General features: G+C 26.6%; 1 protein-coding gene across 1 annotated transcript; it reads left to right on the top strand.

The window, feature by feature from the left end:
* Positions 1–5,976: 5,976 nt before the first annotated feature.
* Positions 5,977–10,510, top strand: LOC129310168 (probable receptor-like serine/threonine-protein kinase At5g57670). The gene is made up of 7 exons (XM_054952039.1): positions 5,977–6,324; positions 6,418–6,672; positions 6,749–6,906; positions 7,003–7,082; positions 7,233–7,368; positions 7,443–7,592; positions 10,263–10,510. The coding sequence occupies exons 1-7, from the start codon at positions 6,153–6,155 to the stop codon at positions 10,419–10,421; spliced, it is 1,110 nt and encodes a 369-aa protein (XP_054808014.1). The 5' UTR covers positions 5,977–6,152; the 3' UTR covers positions 10,422–10,510.
* The last annotated feature ends 4,996 nt before the right edge of the window (positions 10,511–15,506 follow it).

Below are 15,506 nucleotides of genomic sequence, written 5' to 3'. Positions count from 1 at the left end.
AGAACTAGATGACAAAGGTTTTGGAGGCAATGCAATAATGGCTTCAAGATTTGCTTAATAAATTAGTAATAATCTACCAGAACCATTTTCTCCCCCACCTCATCGTATGATAATCAGACTAAAAAGAATGATGTGTGCGTGTGCGCCCATCTCTATTAGTATTATAAAATATCTCTAACCATTTTATTGAAAGGAAAATACTTAAGTAGACTGAATACATTATATAATTTGTGATTAGTCTAATTAAAATATTTCAAATAATTTAAATAAAATTTGGTATGATGTTTTTTTAAATTGATTTAATTTTTATAACAACATGCATATTTAATTTTTTATTTTTCTTTCTCTATTATCATTAATATCATAATCAATTTATATTTAATGTCGCCTAAATATTATGTTTTTATTGAACAAACTACAAATGACGTGGTACACCTGCTTGACCTAAATATTTCTCCAATGTTTTGACACCCAGACTAACCTTGAATCGAAAAGAGCAACAGGTCAAAATTCTCATGGTTTAAGTGGTTAGATCGATAGTCGAATCGGTGACATAAAAATTAAATAAAAATAATATTTATATACACAAATATATAAATAAAACATTAATTTGTTGATGGCGCTTGAGATTTCGAAGCCAAAGACTAGATGCTTAAACAGCTGGAGTTGAAGGCAAAGACATGTCAATACAAGCTCACGATCTCGAAGCAAAACACTAGAGCTGGAGGCACGCTGTCTTGTCATGACTCATGAGCTTCTGATCTCAATACTAAAGGTTGAATTGCTAGAACTAAAGGCAGAGACTGGAGAAAAGATTAGAGATTAAGCATGAGCTATAAAGGAGAGATTACAAACTAAAGAAGAGAACTGGAGATTAAAGAAAAGAAATTGCAAATCTGGGTCAAATACTACTATTTATGCTAAGTTGGCTCAATTGGTTGGATCAAGCTTATTTGTTCAGTGGGTGGCAATTGGATCAGTCAAACTGTCCTATTTTCACATCACTGTATTTATTTGGACGAGGATCAAGGAGAGATAGTTAAGTCACTAACTATATTTTTTAAAAATAAACTTTCAATTTTACATATATTTAGATAAAAAAATTGAAACTTGCATTATATCCTTTCTCATAGTTAATTAGTTTAAATAGAGCTAATATTAATAAAATGTAATTAATACCCAATCAAGTGCCTATACTAATCACCAATCTTTTGTAAAAGGTATCTTATAATTAGGACATGAAGGAGTATATATAATCATTTGGATCCTATTTATAATATATTTTTAACTAAATTGTGTGGATTAAAAAAGGTAGTTAATTAAAATTAGTCAAGAGTCTCGATTTTTCAAAATTTTTATAAAATTCTCAAATTACCCTGAATTAAAATTATTAATTTATCTTTAAATTTTAAAGTCAAACAAGCCACCCAAATAAGCTAATCGGATATGTGAACATCTTTGGAACTTACCCATTAATGCTTGATTAAGTTTTACGAGGTCTCTTGTATTAAAAATAGGATGGAGTATTATAGTTTAGAATATATATATATAGCTTATTTAAAATATAAATTACTTTTTCTGGCCGAAAAATTGTAAATTACTTTAAGTTATCTCTTTTGATATGAAATTACTTCAAGTTATCCAAGTCCGAATTATGAACCATTAACTTTTATAAATTTTATAAAAAACATAATCACCATGGTCATTAGTATAATTTAAAGAAATTTTTAAACAAATAACATGCCCCATATCATTTGTAATCTGTTTAATTAAAATATTTTAAGTTATTTAAATAAAATTTTTTGTAACATTATTTTAATTAATTTTATTCTTTTAATAAAATACATATTTAATTTATTACATTTTTCTTTATACTGTTACTACTGTTATAATTAATTTATATTTAATGTTATTTGAATTTCACATTTCTATAGGACAAATCGTAATTGACATGACACATTTGATTTGCTTGATAATTTCTCATTCAGTTTATCATATTGATGATATATAATATCATCCATATTAGTTATCCCACCCCTTTTTAAGGAGTCAACTATTTGATGAACATCTAGTATATTTATTACTTGAAATGAATAAAATAGGGGTCCTAATTAAATGGGTTAATTAAGCTCCTTTCAGTTTGAATAATTTCCTGTCACATCAATTTTATCAACACAGACTCGAGTTTATTTTATTTTAAATTATGTCAATTAAATTTAGTTCATATTATTTAAGACTTGACTTTCCTAGTAACAAAATCACTAGCAAAGTATCCAATCTTATCCATTGCAAGACTGCACTGTGTGACTCAGAAACCATCGTTATTACTTATTAGTCAGGTTTTAGCAAAATCCTTACTCACGATGATGTGCATATGCTCAGTAAGCTTGTTATAAGCAAACGTCAAGTTTAAGGCAAGTCAAGTCTTCAAGCTTGTTTGGTGAGAACTTTAAAACATGTTGTTTTTTTTTTTTTTTTTGGGCTAAAACATTGACACTTTTTGGTTTTACGTACACTCCTCCAGCTATGGGCTAGACTTATTAAGCTACCCGTTTGAGTTCCTTTTTAGGTTTCAAGTTTTAAAAATTGAAGTATTTCTGTACAAAAAAGTTTCTAATACTGACTTATTTAAGCTGTAAAAAATTGGCTTAATTTCAGACTATTTATTTAAGCTCGTTTTTTATTTTTAAAAAAATAAATTTTTTAGATTAAATTTAAACTTTAGAATGTGTTTGCATTTTGAAATTAGAATTTTCATTACTTCTTTTTAATTTCTAAACATTTTAATTTGTATTTTAAGAATGAATATATAATACTCCCTCTGTTCAAAAATATAAACTATTTTTTAAAAATTTGAATGTTTAAAAATATAAAACATTTTTAGTCCTTTAATGTGTAATTACTGTCTTTTTTTCAAAAATGCCTTTATTGATAGTGACTTTAAATTTATTATAGTGTATTTAACAGGGATAAATATGAAAATATAGGATTAGTTTGAAAGTAGGTAATTATTTTATTGAGAGATAAGATTCGGTTAAAAATGCTTTATATTTTTAAATGAAGGGAGTATTATAATTTAAAAACTAAATTTTTAAAAGTAAAGAAAATGAAGAATTAAAATATATGAGAAAATTACTTTCAGGCCCAAGCTTAAGCCCCATTAATAAGAATCAAACTTGAAGAATTGATCAATTTTGAGATAACTGGATTTTTGGACATGACCTTGTGGGAGCCATATCTGCCCATTTACCACCTATAGTTTTAAGTTCGTAATTTGTATTTTTTTAAGGAAAAATTTTAATAATGACCCTTGGACCATATTTATTTAAAGTCAAAATTCTTAAATTTATGAAATTTTACTACATTTTAAGAGTACTAATTTGATATTAAATTTATAAAAAAATGATAAAATTATCTTTCATTTAAATTAATATCAGAATTGCTTTATTTCACTTGTTCATTACCTTGAAATGAAATCAAGTGAAAGCCTGACAATAAGCGAGTGAAGTAGGGCAATGAACAATAATTTGTAAGTAAATGAATAATATATAATATAAGAACCAACAAGTTATCTTAAGATGATTTGAACACCTAAAATAAAAATAAGTTAAGTAGGACAATGAATAACATTTCATAAGTAAATTAACAAATGAAATATGGAAGTTCTTATATTAATTTAAATGAGGAATAATTTTGTTATTTCTCTCAAATATTTAATATCAAATCAATATTTTTGGACTATAGCAAAATTTCATAAATTTAAAAACTTTAAATTTAAATAAGTATGGTTCAATAATCTTTATTAAAATTCTTCCTTTAAAAAAAATAAAATCAATTTTCATTTCAAGACTCCAATAAATAAAAAAGCAATTTTGTCTTTGCTCTTGCATGGAGAAATCACGTTGAAGGAATCAAGGTACGCTAATAGTGCCCCTTCTCTATTTTATCATTAATCTCGCTAATAATTTTCATTTAAATATTTATCTTGTATTTTTTTTTTCTTACATCTCAAATCATACTCAAACAAAATCAATTTTCTCAAAATACATCCATTTTTATTGTGTTAAACTGCTCACGCGCACGCGCAACTTAAATATTTAACCAAGAATATAAATGTTGTTGGGCTCACATCACAAGTAACCATCAACTTATTATATAGAGTAAAAATTTTCTATTGTGCCGTCAACTAACGATTTGAACACTTTTCTTTTTCATTTTTTTCCTTTTTTTAAAAAAGACGAGTTAGATTCATTTAAAATAATCTTAGACAATGATAATCTCCTTTAATTGTTTTTTTTTTCCCCTTCCAGTGCTAGTACTCGTTATCGTGTAACCACTTCATAAAGAAGTTAGGTTTTTGTTCCTGAAATGTCCATGTGCACTGGAACTGATAGTTCCTGTTATAATTTATGTATCTTTGTAGTTGTCGCTCCTATTTATATAATTTGCATCAATCACTTTATGATCATCATTAAAACTCCAGAAAAAGGATACTGTTTATATTTATGTTCACTCAGCTGTAAAATTTATATTATATTTTTCTCTCTCTCCATATATATAAATGGCAATAGTGACTTTGTCAAATTTGTTGTGGGAGAGTCATACCTAATTCTGGAATCTGGCATGTGGAATTGTTAGCTTCATGAGAGGTTCTGGAATTTCAAGTCAAGCCTAACTTAATCCAACAGTTATCCTAACTTAGGCCAACAATTATTTTAAACTTTTCTTTTAAAAAATATGAATAAAACTTATGCATGAAATTATTATTTTTTTATTGCATTTTATTCCACATTTAGGTTATGTTTTTAATTTTTTTAAGCAAGTATTTCAAGCTAAAATTATTTGATAGTGCGTAAGTAATAATTCATTTTCAACTCCTGAACTAAGCTCTTATTCCATTAATCCCTTATAGTTGAAGCTCATTAAGGTTTTCGCAGTAAGATCATTTCAAGATGAACTCTATTTTTTTTTTTAATAATTTCCATTCACTAGTTCTCAACAAATCTAGTTTATAACTTGTGACTTTGACAATTTTGTGCTGGTAGATTGCATGGTATTTTCTCCGTCTCAATTTATAAAATATTTCTAAATAAAATTATGCATTCATTAAAGAAACTTTAAAATCTTATTTTCTTCAAAACACAAATATTAATGTTGGCAAAAACACAAATACTAATTTTCAAAAATACTCTTCATTTAGTATAACTTTATTTATAGAATATTAAATAAAGAGAGAGAAAATATAATTAGGAGGGAAGCCTAATATTGGAACAAATATAAGTAATGAAATATTATTTTTGTTAATATTTTATATTTTAAAATACTGAATCACTTCCAAAATATCTTATAAATTGAGATTGAGAGAGTACAAAAAATTGGGTCAACTTGGTTGATTAAACCAACATATTATTGCATCAATGACTTAATTAATTCAATTATAATTTGGCTTTTGAATATAAGAAAAAATATCATATATATTTTTATTTTTATTTATAAATAAAACTATAAATTTCAAGAAACATTTATCACTTTTTTTCAAATTATTCCTTGTAAAGTCAATGTCTATTTTCATCACACAAATATGTGTCATTAATTATAGGGATAATTTAATCTAAATCTGTTAATTTCAGATATAATTATCATCCTTAACTGACTTTCTTAAATTATGAATTAATCACTTTCTCTTGTATTTGAGGGAATCCATATGTTGTTCATGATTTATCTAATCATAATTTTATTATAATTTTAATCATTAATTTTTAAATTAGTATCAACAGAGTTTGAATTTTCAGTAACATAATAAATTAAATTCATTTATGGATGTCAGAGCGTCAATTTTCGTTTCCTTTTCCATCTGCTGAAAAGCATTAGTAGCATCAGGAAGAGGGGTAGGTTGTCCCATTTCTAGGCTTTATACACTAACAATTTATAGCCTTATTAACTGTTTCTCCTGCACCAACGACATTCACACACACCTCTGATCGCCATTCCTTATACTCACAACACTACAAACATCCTTTGACTCTCTTCTCTCTCTCTCTCTCTCTCTCTCTGTGTCTGTTCGTGTTTGTTTCGCTTTCATTCTCTGGAAATTTCCGTGTTCACAAACTGCTTCTGCATGAAACAGATTCCTCTGTTCCGTATTAATTCCAATGGACTATATTCGGAGCAACAGCTTCAAGCGTCTCTTCTCCTTCAAACGACGCAGTTTCAGTGAACAAGTTTTGATCCCTGAAAGCACACAAACACCTGAAAGAGAAAAACCCGCTTGGAAATGCTTCTCTTTTCAGCAACTATTTGATGCCACCAATGGCTTCTGCTCTGGTACTTGTATATATATATATATATAACTTTTTTTCTCATACAAAAGTGTGCTTTCTTGTGGATTTTGGTGCTGGAAATTACGTTTTTGTGCAGTGAATCGTGTTGGGAAAGGAGGGTTTGCAGAGGTTTATAAGGGAACGTTAGAAGATGGAGAGGTAATCGCAGTGAAGAGGCTCACAAAAATCTGTAATGATGAGAGGAAAGAGAGAGAGTTTTTGACAGAGATTGGAACAATTGGTCATGTTCGTCATTCAAACGTTTTACCTCTTCTGGGTTGCTGTATTGATAATGGGCTTTACCTCGTCTTTGAGTTTTCCACTAGAGGCTCTGTTTCTTCTCTTCTTCATGGTACGTTAATTATTAAATCAACACCATCCAAGTTTCTTGCTTATTATTTTCTTGGCTGAGAAACTTTGTGTATCAGATGAGAATGAGCCTGTCGTGGAATGGAAAACAAGACATAAGATTGCTCTTGGGACTGCACGTGGCCTTCATTATTTGCACAAGGGTTGCCAGAGAAGGATAATTCATAGGGATATAAAGGCCTCCAATGTTCTTCTGACTTCAGATTTTGAACCACAGGTTCTTCTGATCTGTTTTCATTTCAATCCTCATACTTTTGATGTGTGTGTGTATAGTTCTTTAGATCATGAAAGTGTCTGTTTTGGGTTGTTGCAGATATCTGATTTTGGACTGGCCAAATGGCTTCCTTCTCAGTGGACTCATCATTCCATTGCCCCAATTGAAGGAACATTTGGGTACACTCTTTCCCAACATTATTCACCAACAAATCACAAATGTTTCAAAAAGACATTTTGTGACATGATTTGTGTCTGTGAATTGCTTCTCAGACTTTGAGAGATAATGATCAATATAATATGAATATGAGAATATTCTATGTTTTGCAGGCACTTGGCTCCTGAGTACTACATGCATGGAATTGTGGATGAGAAAACTGATGTGTTTGCATTTGGGGTGTTTCTGCTAGAACTCATCTCTGGGAAGATACCTGTGGATGGATCAAACCAGAGTTTACACAACTGGGTATTCAATCATATTATGTTTTTGGAATCCATGTTTGATGAAGTTAATAGTTGATCAATGACTGAAAAACACAGGCTAGGCCAATATTGAAGAGAGGGGAGCTAGAAAAGGTGGTGGATCCAAGGCTTGAAGGAGCTTATGATGTTTCAGAGCTAACAAGGCTTGCTTTTGCAGCCTCTCTGTGTATCCGACCATCTTCTACTTGGAGACCTACCATGACTCAGGTACCTGTACTGCTCTACCCTCGTACTTTGGCCGCCCCTGAATTGTTTCTTCTTCAATATTTCTTTCTAGTTTTCTTATTTTTTTACCCAAATAGAATAGTAATCATCCCCAGAAAACTGTTCTTTCTTATAGAATCAATGACTTCTCTTCTTTAATGCTTTTTTTACAAGCCTGTCAAATTTTCGTGTCTTATGAGTTTCATATGAGTAAGCCTCACAAGAAAAGTGAAGAGCTTACAAGTTTAAAGGTTCAAACTTCAAAGGCTCTTCTACTAATTAAAGTATGTGACGAGCATGAATTCAAAGTAAAAACCTATTTTAAAAGATTAGCTTGTTAAGTAAAAAAGTTAGTTGAACTTGTAAACTGATTTTGTAGGGCTCTTTATGTGAGACTCATAAAAATAGTTGCATCACTTTACAGATGTTTATATGTTTATATTGATAAGTCATTTTCTAACGTGTTTTACCACAATGAAGATTAAATTTAAAACTCTATTAAATATGCATATTTTAATAGCATATCTCTCTTACTAACATTTAATAAAGGATAAAATAAGAAAATTATAATAAAAAAATTAATAATGTAACTTATAAATATGATCAAAAAAATTTTCTCCCTCCACCTTATAAATGAAACTAGAGGAAGTACTTAGAGAAATGTCATTAAATATGTGACTTTCAGCAAAGTAGAGAAAGAAATAGAAATATGATTTTCTTTTTTATCTTTTCATTTCATTTATAATCAATTTAGCAGACCTTCTCTTTCATATTACACCAAGTTAATTAATCATATAACGACACACCTGTGTTTTAAAGACGAGTCTTAAATTGAACTTATATAGTGTTTTCATGGTTGATGTTCTGTGCTACCTAATCCTAATATAAATTTAACAATACAGATCAGGAATCTAGTAGTGACTAGTGAGTGGGTCCATATATAAATATAGCATTTGATTAGAAAACTAAGCCAGTTTAAGAGATCATTAATATATCTATATATGATATAAAACTATTAACAAGCTCCATTGTTTATAAATTATGAGTAATGTGTCTCATGGCGGTATGGCCTTTATATCATTGTCTGCCAGAGACCACAATTAATTATTACTTCTCTAATCTTATTCATAGGAAATATTTATTTTGATCATATTTAAGTTGCCTTGATATTTTTTTGTGTCCATGTTTTTTTCCCCTGTTAAATGCTGGAATATCTTTTTTTTAAAATATTTATATATTTAATAGAAATAAAGTAAAAAATTTGTTGAATTTTTATATAGGATTGATGAAATTTAAATTTTTTCTTAATTTTGATAAAACATGTTGGAACTAACTTATAAAAATAATAGTAAGAATTATATTTTTTGGGACAATTAGAAAAAATTATATTAAAGTCTCGTATAAAAAATTAACTGCTATAAAATTCATTAATAATTAAATTAAAAAATTAATAAGTAATTTTATTGTGTGAAACCTGTGCATAGTTCTCCAAAAATTTTATCCAATGAGAGATGATACGGGGTCGTGAGTTGGTTGATACTGATTTTTACGTTTATCCAAAAAAGAGGTGCTGTGCATGTAATTAATTAATTGTGCTAGGAGACTCATGTTCTTGGCGTGAACTACATAAAGCAATGATTGACACTATGCCAGTAATGATTGGAAAGCTTTATTAACTAATATTAACTAATATTAATTAATATATCATGCATTTACTTTTTTGGTGCAAAATAATGAAAATATAAGTCACGTTTTAACAAACTTATCTTGATTTAAAATATAGAGTAAGTCATGTTTAGGTGGTGTTGTTTGTTGCATTAATAATTTTTCCTGTTTTGCCCTTGGTTTCAACTGTGAAGTCAGAAGTCTAAAATTATGATTTAAAACCCTTGAAAACTGGATTGAATCTATTGTTAAAAAACAGAGTTGAATCTTGTAAAATGAATTATTCTTTTATAACAAGGGGAATCAAGATTCAAATTCTCTCATTAAGAGAAGTATTCATATTTAATGTCTAACTCTATTTCGAACAAGATTGCTTTTAATAAAATGATATTTGTACGTGATAAAAAATTACTTCCTCAATTCAAAAATATAAGACATTTTTAATTGAACCTTACTTCTAATAAAGTAGTTATTTATCTTTAAATTAATCCTATCTTTTTCTATTTATCCCTATTTATACCCTAAAAAATATAAAGTAATTTATTCAATAAGGGCACTTTTGAAAAAAAAAAAAGTACTGATTACATCTTAAAAAAACTAAAAATATCTTACATTTTTAAATATTTAAATCCTCAAAAAATGTCTCAAATTTTTGAATGAAAAGATTATGAATTAATAGGTAGAAATGGGAAGGAATAATTTTTTTTTTGTTCGAGAAAATAAGTTATTCAATTTTTTACTTCTTTTCTTGGTAGATGTGACAGATTTATTTTTTGAAAAAACATGATTCGTATTTTAACTAAAATTATTATTATTATTATTATTATTATTAAATTTAAAGAATTTTTTTTATCTTGAATCAATTCCAATGAAAAATATTAGCAACTTTTTGGCTATCAACTTATAAAAAAAAAATGATTGTTGATCATGCATCTTGTAGGACAGCTTTCTAGTTGATGATGGTATAAATTTTGATGTTTTATAATTTTTATTTTTGTGAAATGACAGGTATTAGAGGTAATGGAGGAGGAAGAAATAGATGAAGATAAATGGAAAATGCCAGAAGAAGATGAAGAAGATGGCGCATGGGGTCTTGAGGATTTGGAATGTGATTATGATAGTTCATGCTCAGTTATATCTCTTCCTGACTCAATTACAAGTAATTAATCAGAGGATAATTTTATTTTTGTATTATATATGTAGGTGATATTTTAATTTGATCCTTCATTGGCATATTCTTTAGATTTGATCGCTCATTATTGTAATATATTTTGTATCTCTTAATTTTTTTTTCCAAAATTTAATGTTAAATCTAATCATTAGAACACCTGGAGATGCTAATACTTGATGTCAACTAAACTATTAAATTTTAAATTAAATTTTAGATCGAAATAATGAACAAATAATATAGCAACTTAGCAAGGGAATGAGTTAATTATTTAGAAAGTATATAACGCAAAGAAAAGCACTACATTTTTAAATATAAGTAAATTTTAACTAATTTTCATAGTTTAAAAAAATTTGTTAATCTTAATAATTATGTTTGAAAATACAACTTTAGACTAAAATATTTTGTAATTAACGAAATAAGTTTGTCTTGTAAAGATAATTTTTTATTTCATGGAAGGCAATTTGAAAAAAAATAAATAAATGTTTTTTATTTTACAGTTTCTCTTATAATAAAAAAACCAATGAATTATATGACATTTTCTTTTATAGTACAAAAAGGTTAAATATATAAATAATAATTTGATCCCTCAAAATATCATAATTTTACTAAAATTTTTAGAGACTTTTATGTAATTAATGAATTTATGTAAATGATCATATTGTTCTTGTTGAAAATAAAAAAATCATAAGTTTCTGTTTAAATAACCATAATTTTTCTCCGTATATTCATAATAATGTAATAGCAAATCACAAGTTTACATATCAAATTTCTGATATTACTGTAAGTGTTAGAAATAACAAATAATGATTATACATTTTATTTAAATAATGACAATTTTACTTTCTCTATTCACAATAATGTAACAGCAAATTACAGCTTTACATGTCAAATTTCTAAAATTGCTATAAGGATAATTTGATCATTTATATAAATTTATTAATGACATAAAGGTCTTTAAAGACTTTAGTAAAATTATGACATTTTAAAAAATTAAATTATCATTTATATAATTTAAAAAAATTGTCATTTTCTTATAAAACAATAGAAGGAGTAAAATTTTCCTTTGTAACCATTGACAATTTGTGGTCCGGTGGATGTGAAATTTGATTGATGTGGTAGATCCCCATTAATGTCGGCAGTTATAACATGTCTGATATTTTCTTGAGTAGATCAAATATTGAAGATTAATAAGAGAATTAATTAAATAATTTAAATAATTATCTGTACACATTTACACTTAACTCTTCAATATAAGATTTTTGAGGTTTCATTTTTTATGATTGAAAAAATAATATAATTGAAAATGGATTTAAAAAAAATACAAACATTAGCTAAAAATGTTAGTAAAAACTTAAATAAAACAATTTGTCGATATATCGCTACATATATGGGATTTGGATTCCATGGCACAATAATAATCATTTAATTTAAATAAGTATATTTAAGTCATTCACTAAGTTTAAATAAAGACACTTATTAAATAAGTGTAGTTAGGCCACTCATCAAATTAATTCCATGCATGTGAATATCTCACTGATGATGAGCAGCGTGGAAATAACAAAATAATTGAAAATAACGTTTTACCAATCGAGATTGAAAGAGCATTACTCAATTTTCAATCTCTCGTGATCTAATATTGCGTATCGAACCGTAGCTCTAAGAATGGCTCCTAATTAATTAAATAGAAAGGAAAGGGAACATCTAAAAGTCGATAATGGCTTGTTATTCCACCTAGGACTGTAAAAGAGCTCAGTTATCCTGTCCAACCTAATCATACCTAAACAAACTCATTCTAGTATAGTCTAGTAAAAAATTTGGTTTGAAGGACCAAAGAAACCAAAAAAATCAAATTAACTCCTTAGGTTGGATCAGATAAGAGACTAACTCTCAAACCATTTAGTTTGGTCTGGTTCTATAAAATTATTTTAATATAATTTTAATTATTTTTAATATATTTGAATAGTTTAAAATTTGAATACAGTGTTTACTTCATTCACATTTCACTCTATTTAATATAATTTTAATTTAGTTTGTTACTAAATTATTGTTGTAATGTAGATTAAATATGTTGCTGAAATTTTTTGAATGTTGTTGTTGTTGTTGTTGAAATTATGAATTTGATTTATTTGGATTGTAATTAATACTTCCTTCGTTCAAAAATATAAAGCATTTTTAATTGAATGTCATCCCTCAATAAAGTAGTTACTTATTTTCAAACTAACACTATATTTTTATATTTATCCCTATTTAATAGGATATTTTATCTTAAAATAAATATAAAGTAATTTACTTAATAGAGACACTTTTGAAAAAAAAAATAATGATTACACATTGAAAGATTAAAAATGTCTTATATTTTTTAACATCAAACCTCTCAAAATTTCTTACATTTTTTAATAGAGGAAATATAATTTTTTATTGTTGTTGGAGATTATCATAGATTTCTTATTATTATAAGTATTTGTATTATTTTAATTAAATTTATCAGGTTGACATGAATTGTTGCCTCTCATGGAAGAAAAAATGAAAAAAAAAGGTTAAGTCACGTTTGCTTACTAGAAAGAAATGGAATGGAATGAATTGATAATAATAATAATAATAATAAAATAATTCAAAGGGATATGTGAGCATATTCATAAGGGAGAGGAGTAATTTAGTTTATAAGGTTGGGAATCATGATTCATAAAATTTTTTTGAAGGTATGATGGTTATCACATTTATAATATATATTAATAAATTTTATTATGCTTACCATAGGAAGAAGGGTAATTTAGTTCATTTCATTCTATTCCTTTCTAGCAACCGAACATGACCTAAGTGAGTACTGGACTACCAAAACTAGTCTCTCAATCTCATTAACTAAGTTTGGTCTTGTTAATTTCCAAGTTATGACTAAACTAGATTGAATTTTGAGTTGCCTTATCCAATCTTTTTCATAAAAAAGACCAAATTTCATATTAGGTCAAAGTTCAATCTTGTTTTGTGATTATTTTGATCTTTTTCTATAATTTTTGTGGTCTTTTTAATAATTTTTTAATCAATTGCAGTCAAAATTGACAACAAGGAAGATATTATCACAATTTTAAATATTTAGAGGTAAAAATATATATTAAACAAATTAAAATTGCACATATTGTTGATTTTAAGGTTAAGAGTTATTTTTATCTTTAAATTATACACGAAATGTCACAAATACCTCAAAACTTAATTATGAGTTAATTTTGTTCCTCAACTTTAAAAATTCCTTCTGTCATTATCTTAATATTAAAAACAGTTAACATCCATTAGTCATCAATAGGTTTTACTATTTTTAAAATATTTTTGATCAGGTTAAGGGTCATTTTTACTCCTCAATTCAAATATTTTATAACAAAAAATATTAAAAAATATAACGTCGGGCTCACTAATGATCAACTAATGGTAAGAAAGCAGCAGGGTAATGAAGAAAAAAATCTTTAAAGTTAAAAAATAAAATTAATTCATAATTAGATTCAAAGGTATTTGTGATCTCGCATGTATAGTCTGTAAACGTTTATGTTATGTCTGAGCATTGAGAGATTTTCAAAAATTTCAAAAAATAATTGTGTTTATAAATTGTAGTTCATTTTCCCGCCATTCTTCCCTTTTAATGTTGATCCCCTGTAATCATGCATCAATCATTTACATTTTTGAATTAATTAAAAGGGATTAAACTCACTAGTCACTATTGTTTTTGCCTGAGACTAAATCCCTAATTAACCAAAGCAACAATTTCATGGGGGAATTAAGCGAGTTATCGAAAGCCTTTATACTCATTTGAAAATGGATCGATTTTATATTTTCCCCATACATTGCATGAAATAATCCGACAGTTTATTAGCCTCCATTTACTAATATAACTTAAAACGCATATTTTTTGTAAGGTTGTATGTTTCAATTTATTACGATTCATTTTACTAAATATTAAAAGTAATGACAAATTCACTTCACCCTGCTAACTAATTTGATTCATTCTCCATTAAGAGAACCAATTATATTTAGTAAAGTATATATTTGAAAAAATTGAAAATTTTAGAGACATTGATTAATTACTCCTTTTGTTCAAAATTATATAACTAATTTTTCTTGTCAAGAAAATAATTAACATTATTAAAAAAGAAAAATCACATTGAAGAACCCAAAAAAAAAACTTATTTGCAAATAAGAACTAATATGAAATAGATTGTTGTTAAAATAAAAACATATATATTTTTTTTTCAAATGGGAAATATTATTAGTCCTTCTTCATGAATAAATTTCTTGTCAAGTCCTTGAATGTAATCCTTCTTATTAAAAATTACATTTTCTTTTTTCATGTCTACCATTATTTGATAAGATAACTAAACCACAAATATTTGTGTTACTCTGCCTTTATTATTATCCCTAATATTCAATGAGATTCCTTAATCATACTCTCTAGTCTCTTCGTCCCAATTTATAAAATAAATTTAGGTAAAATTACATATACTATCAAAACTTACTCCCATCATTTAAAAATGTAAGAAATTTTTTTAGGAGTTAGATGTTTAAAAATATAAAATATTTTTAATTTTTTAAAGTATAATCATTGCCTTTTTTAAGTACCCATATTAAATAAATCACTTTATATTTATTATATAATAAAATACCATATTAAATAGAGATAAATGTGAAAAGATATAATTAATTTGAAGACAAGTAACTTCTTTATTTGGGGGTGAGATTTAGTTAAAAATGCCTTACATTTTTTTACTGAGGGATTATTAAATACATTTTAAAACCTTATTTTTTTAAATTAAAATATAAATTTTTAAAAATATTCTTCATTTAATATAGCCTTAAACAATTAGAGAGAGAGAGAGAGAGAGATCAATGAGGAGGTAAGGGTAGTATTGAAAAATTAAGTTTAATGAAACCTTTTTTTGGTCAAATTGTCTTATATTTTAAGACACTAAAGTGCCATCAAAATTTTCTTATAATTTGGAATAGAGATGATAATATTTTTCTACCCAAAAATTGAGCATTAACTAGGGATATTTTGGTGAAAGAAATGTTTAATGCAGGAAAGAAAATATTCCCTTGAA

This window comes from Prosopis cineraria, unplaced genomic scaffold (genome assembly GCF_029017545.1).
Source record: "Prosopis cineraria cultivar Desert tree isolate PC_DT_omini unplaced genomic scaffold, ASM2901754v1 PC4, whole genome shotgun sequence".
Taxonomy (NCBI): Eukaryota; Viridiplantae; Streptophyta; class Magnoliopsida; order Fabales; family Fabaceae; genus Prosopis; species Prosopis cineraria.
This window is presented reverse-complemented; position numbering and strand designations above follow the sequence as displayed.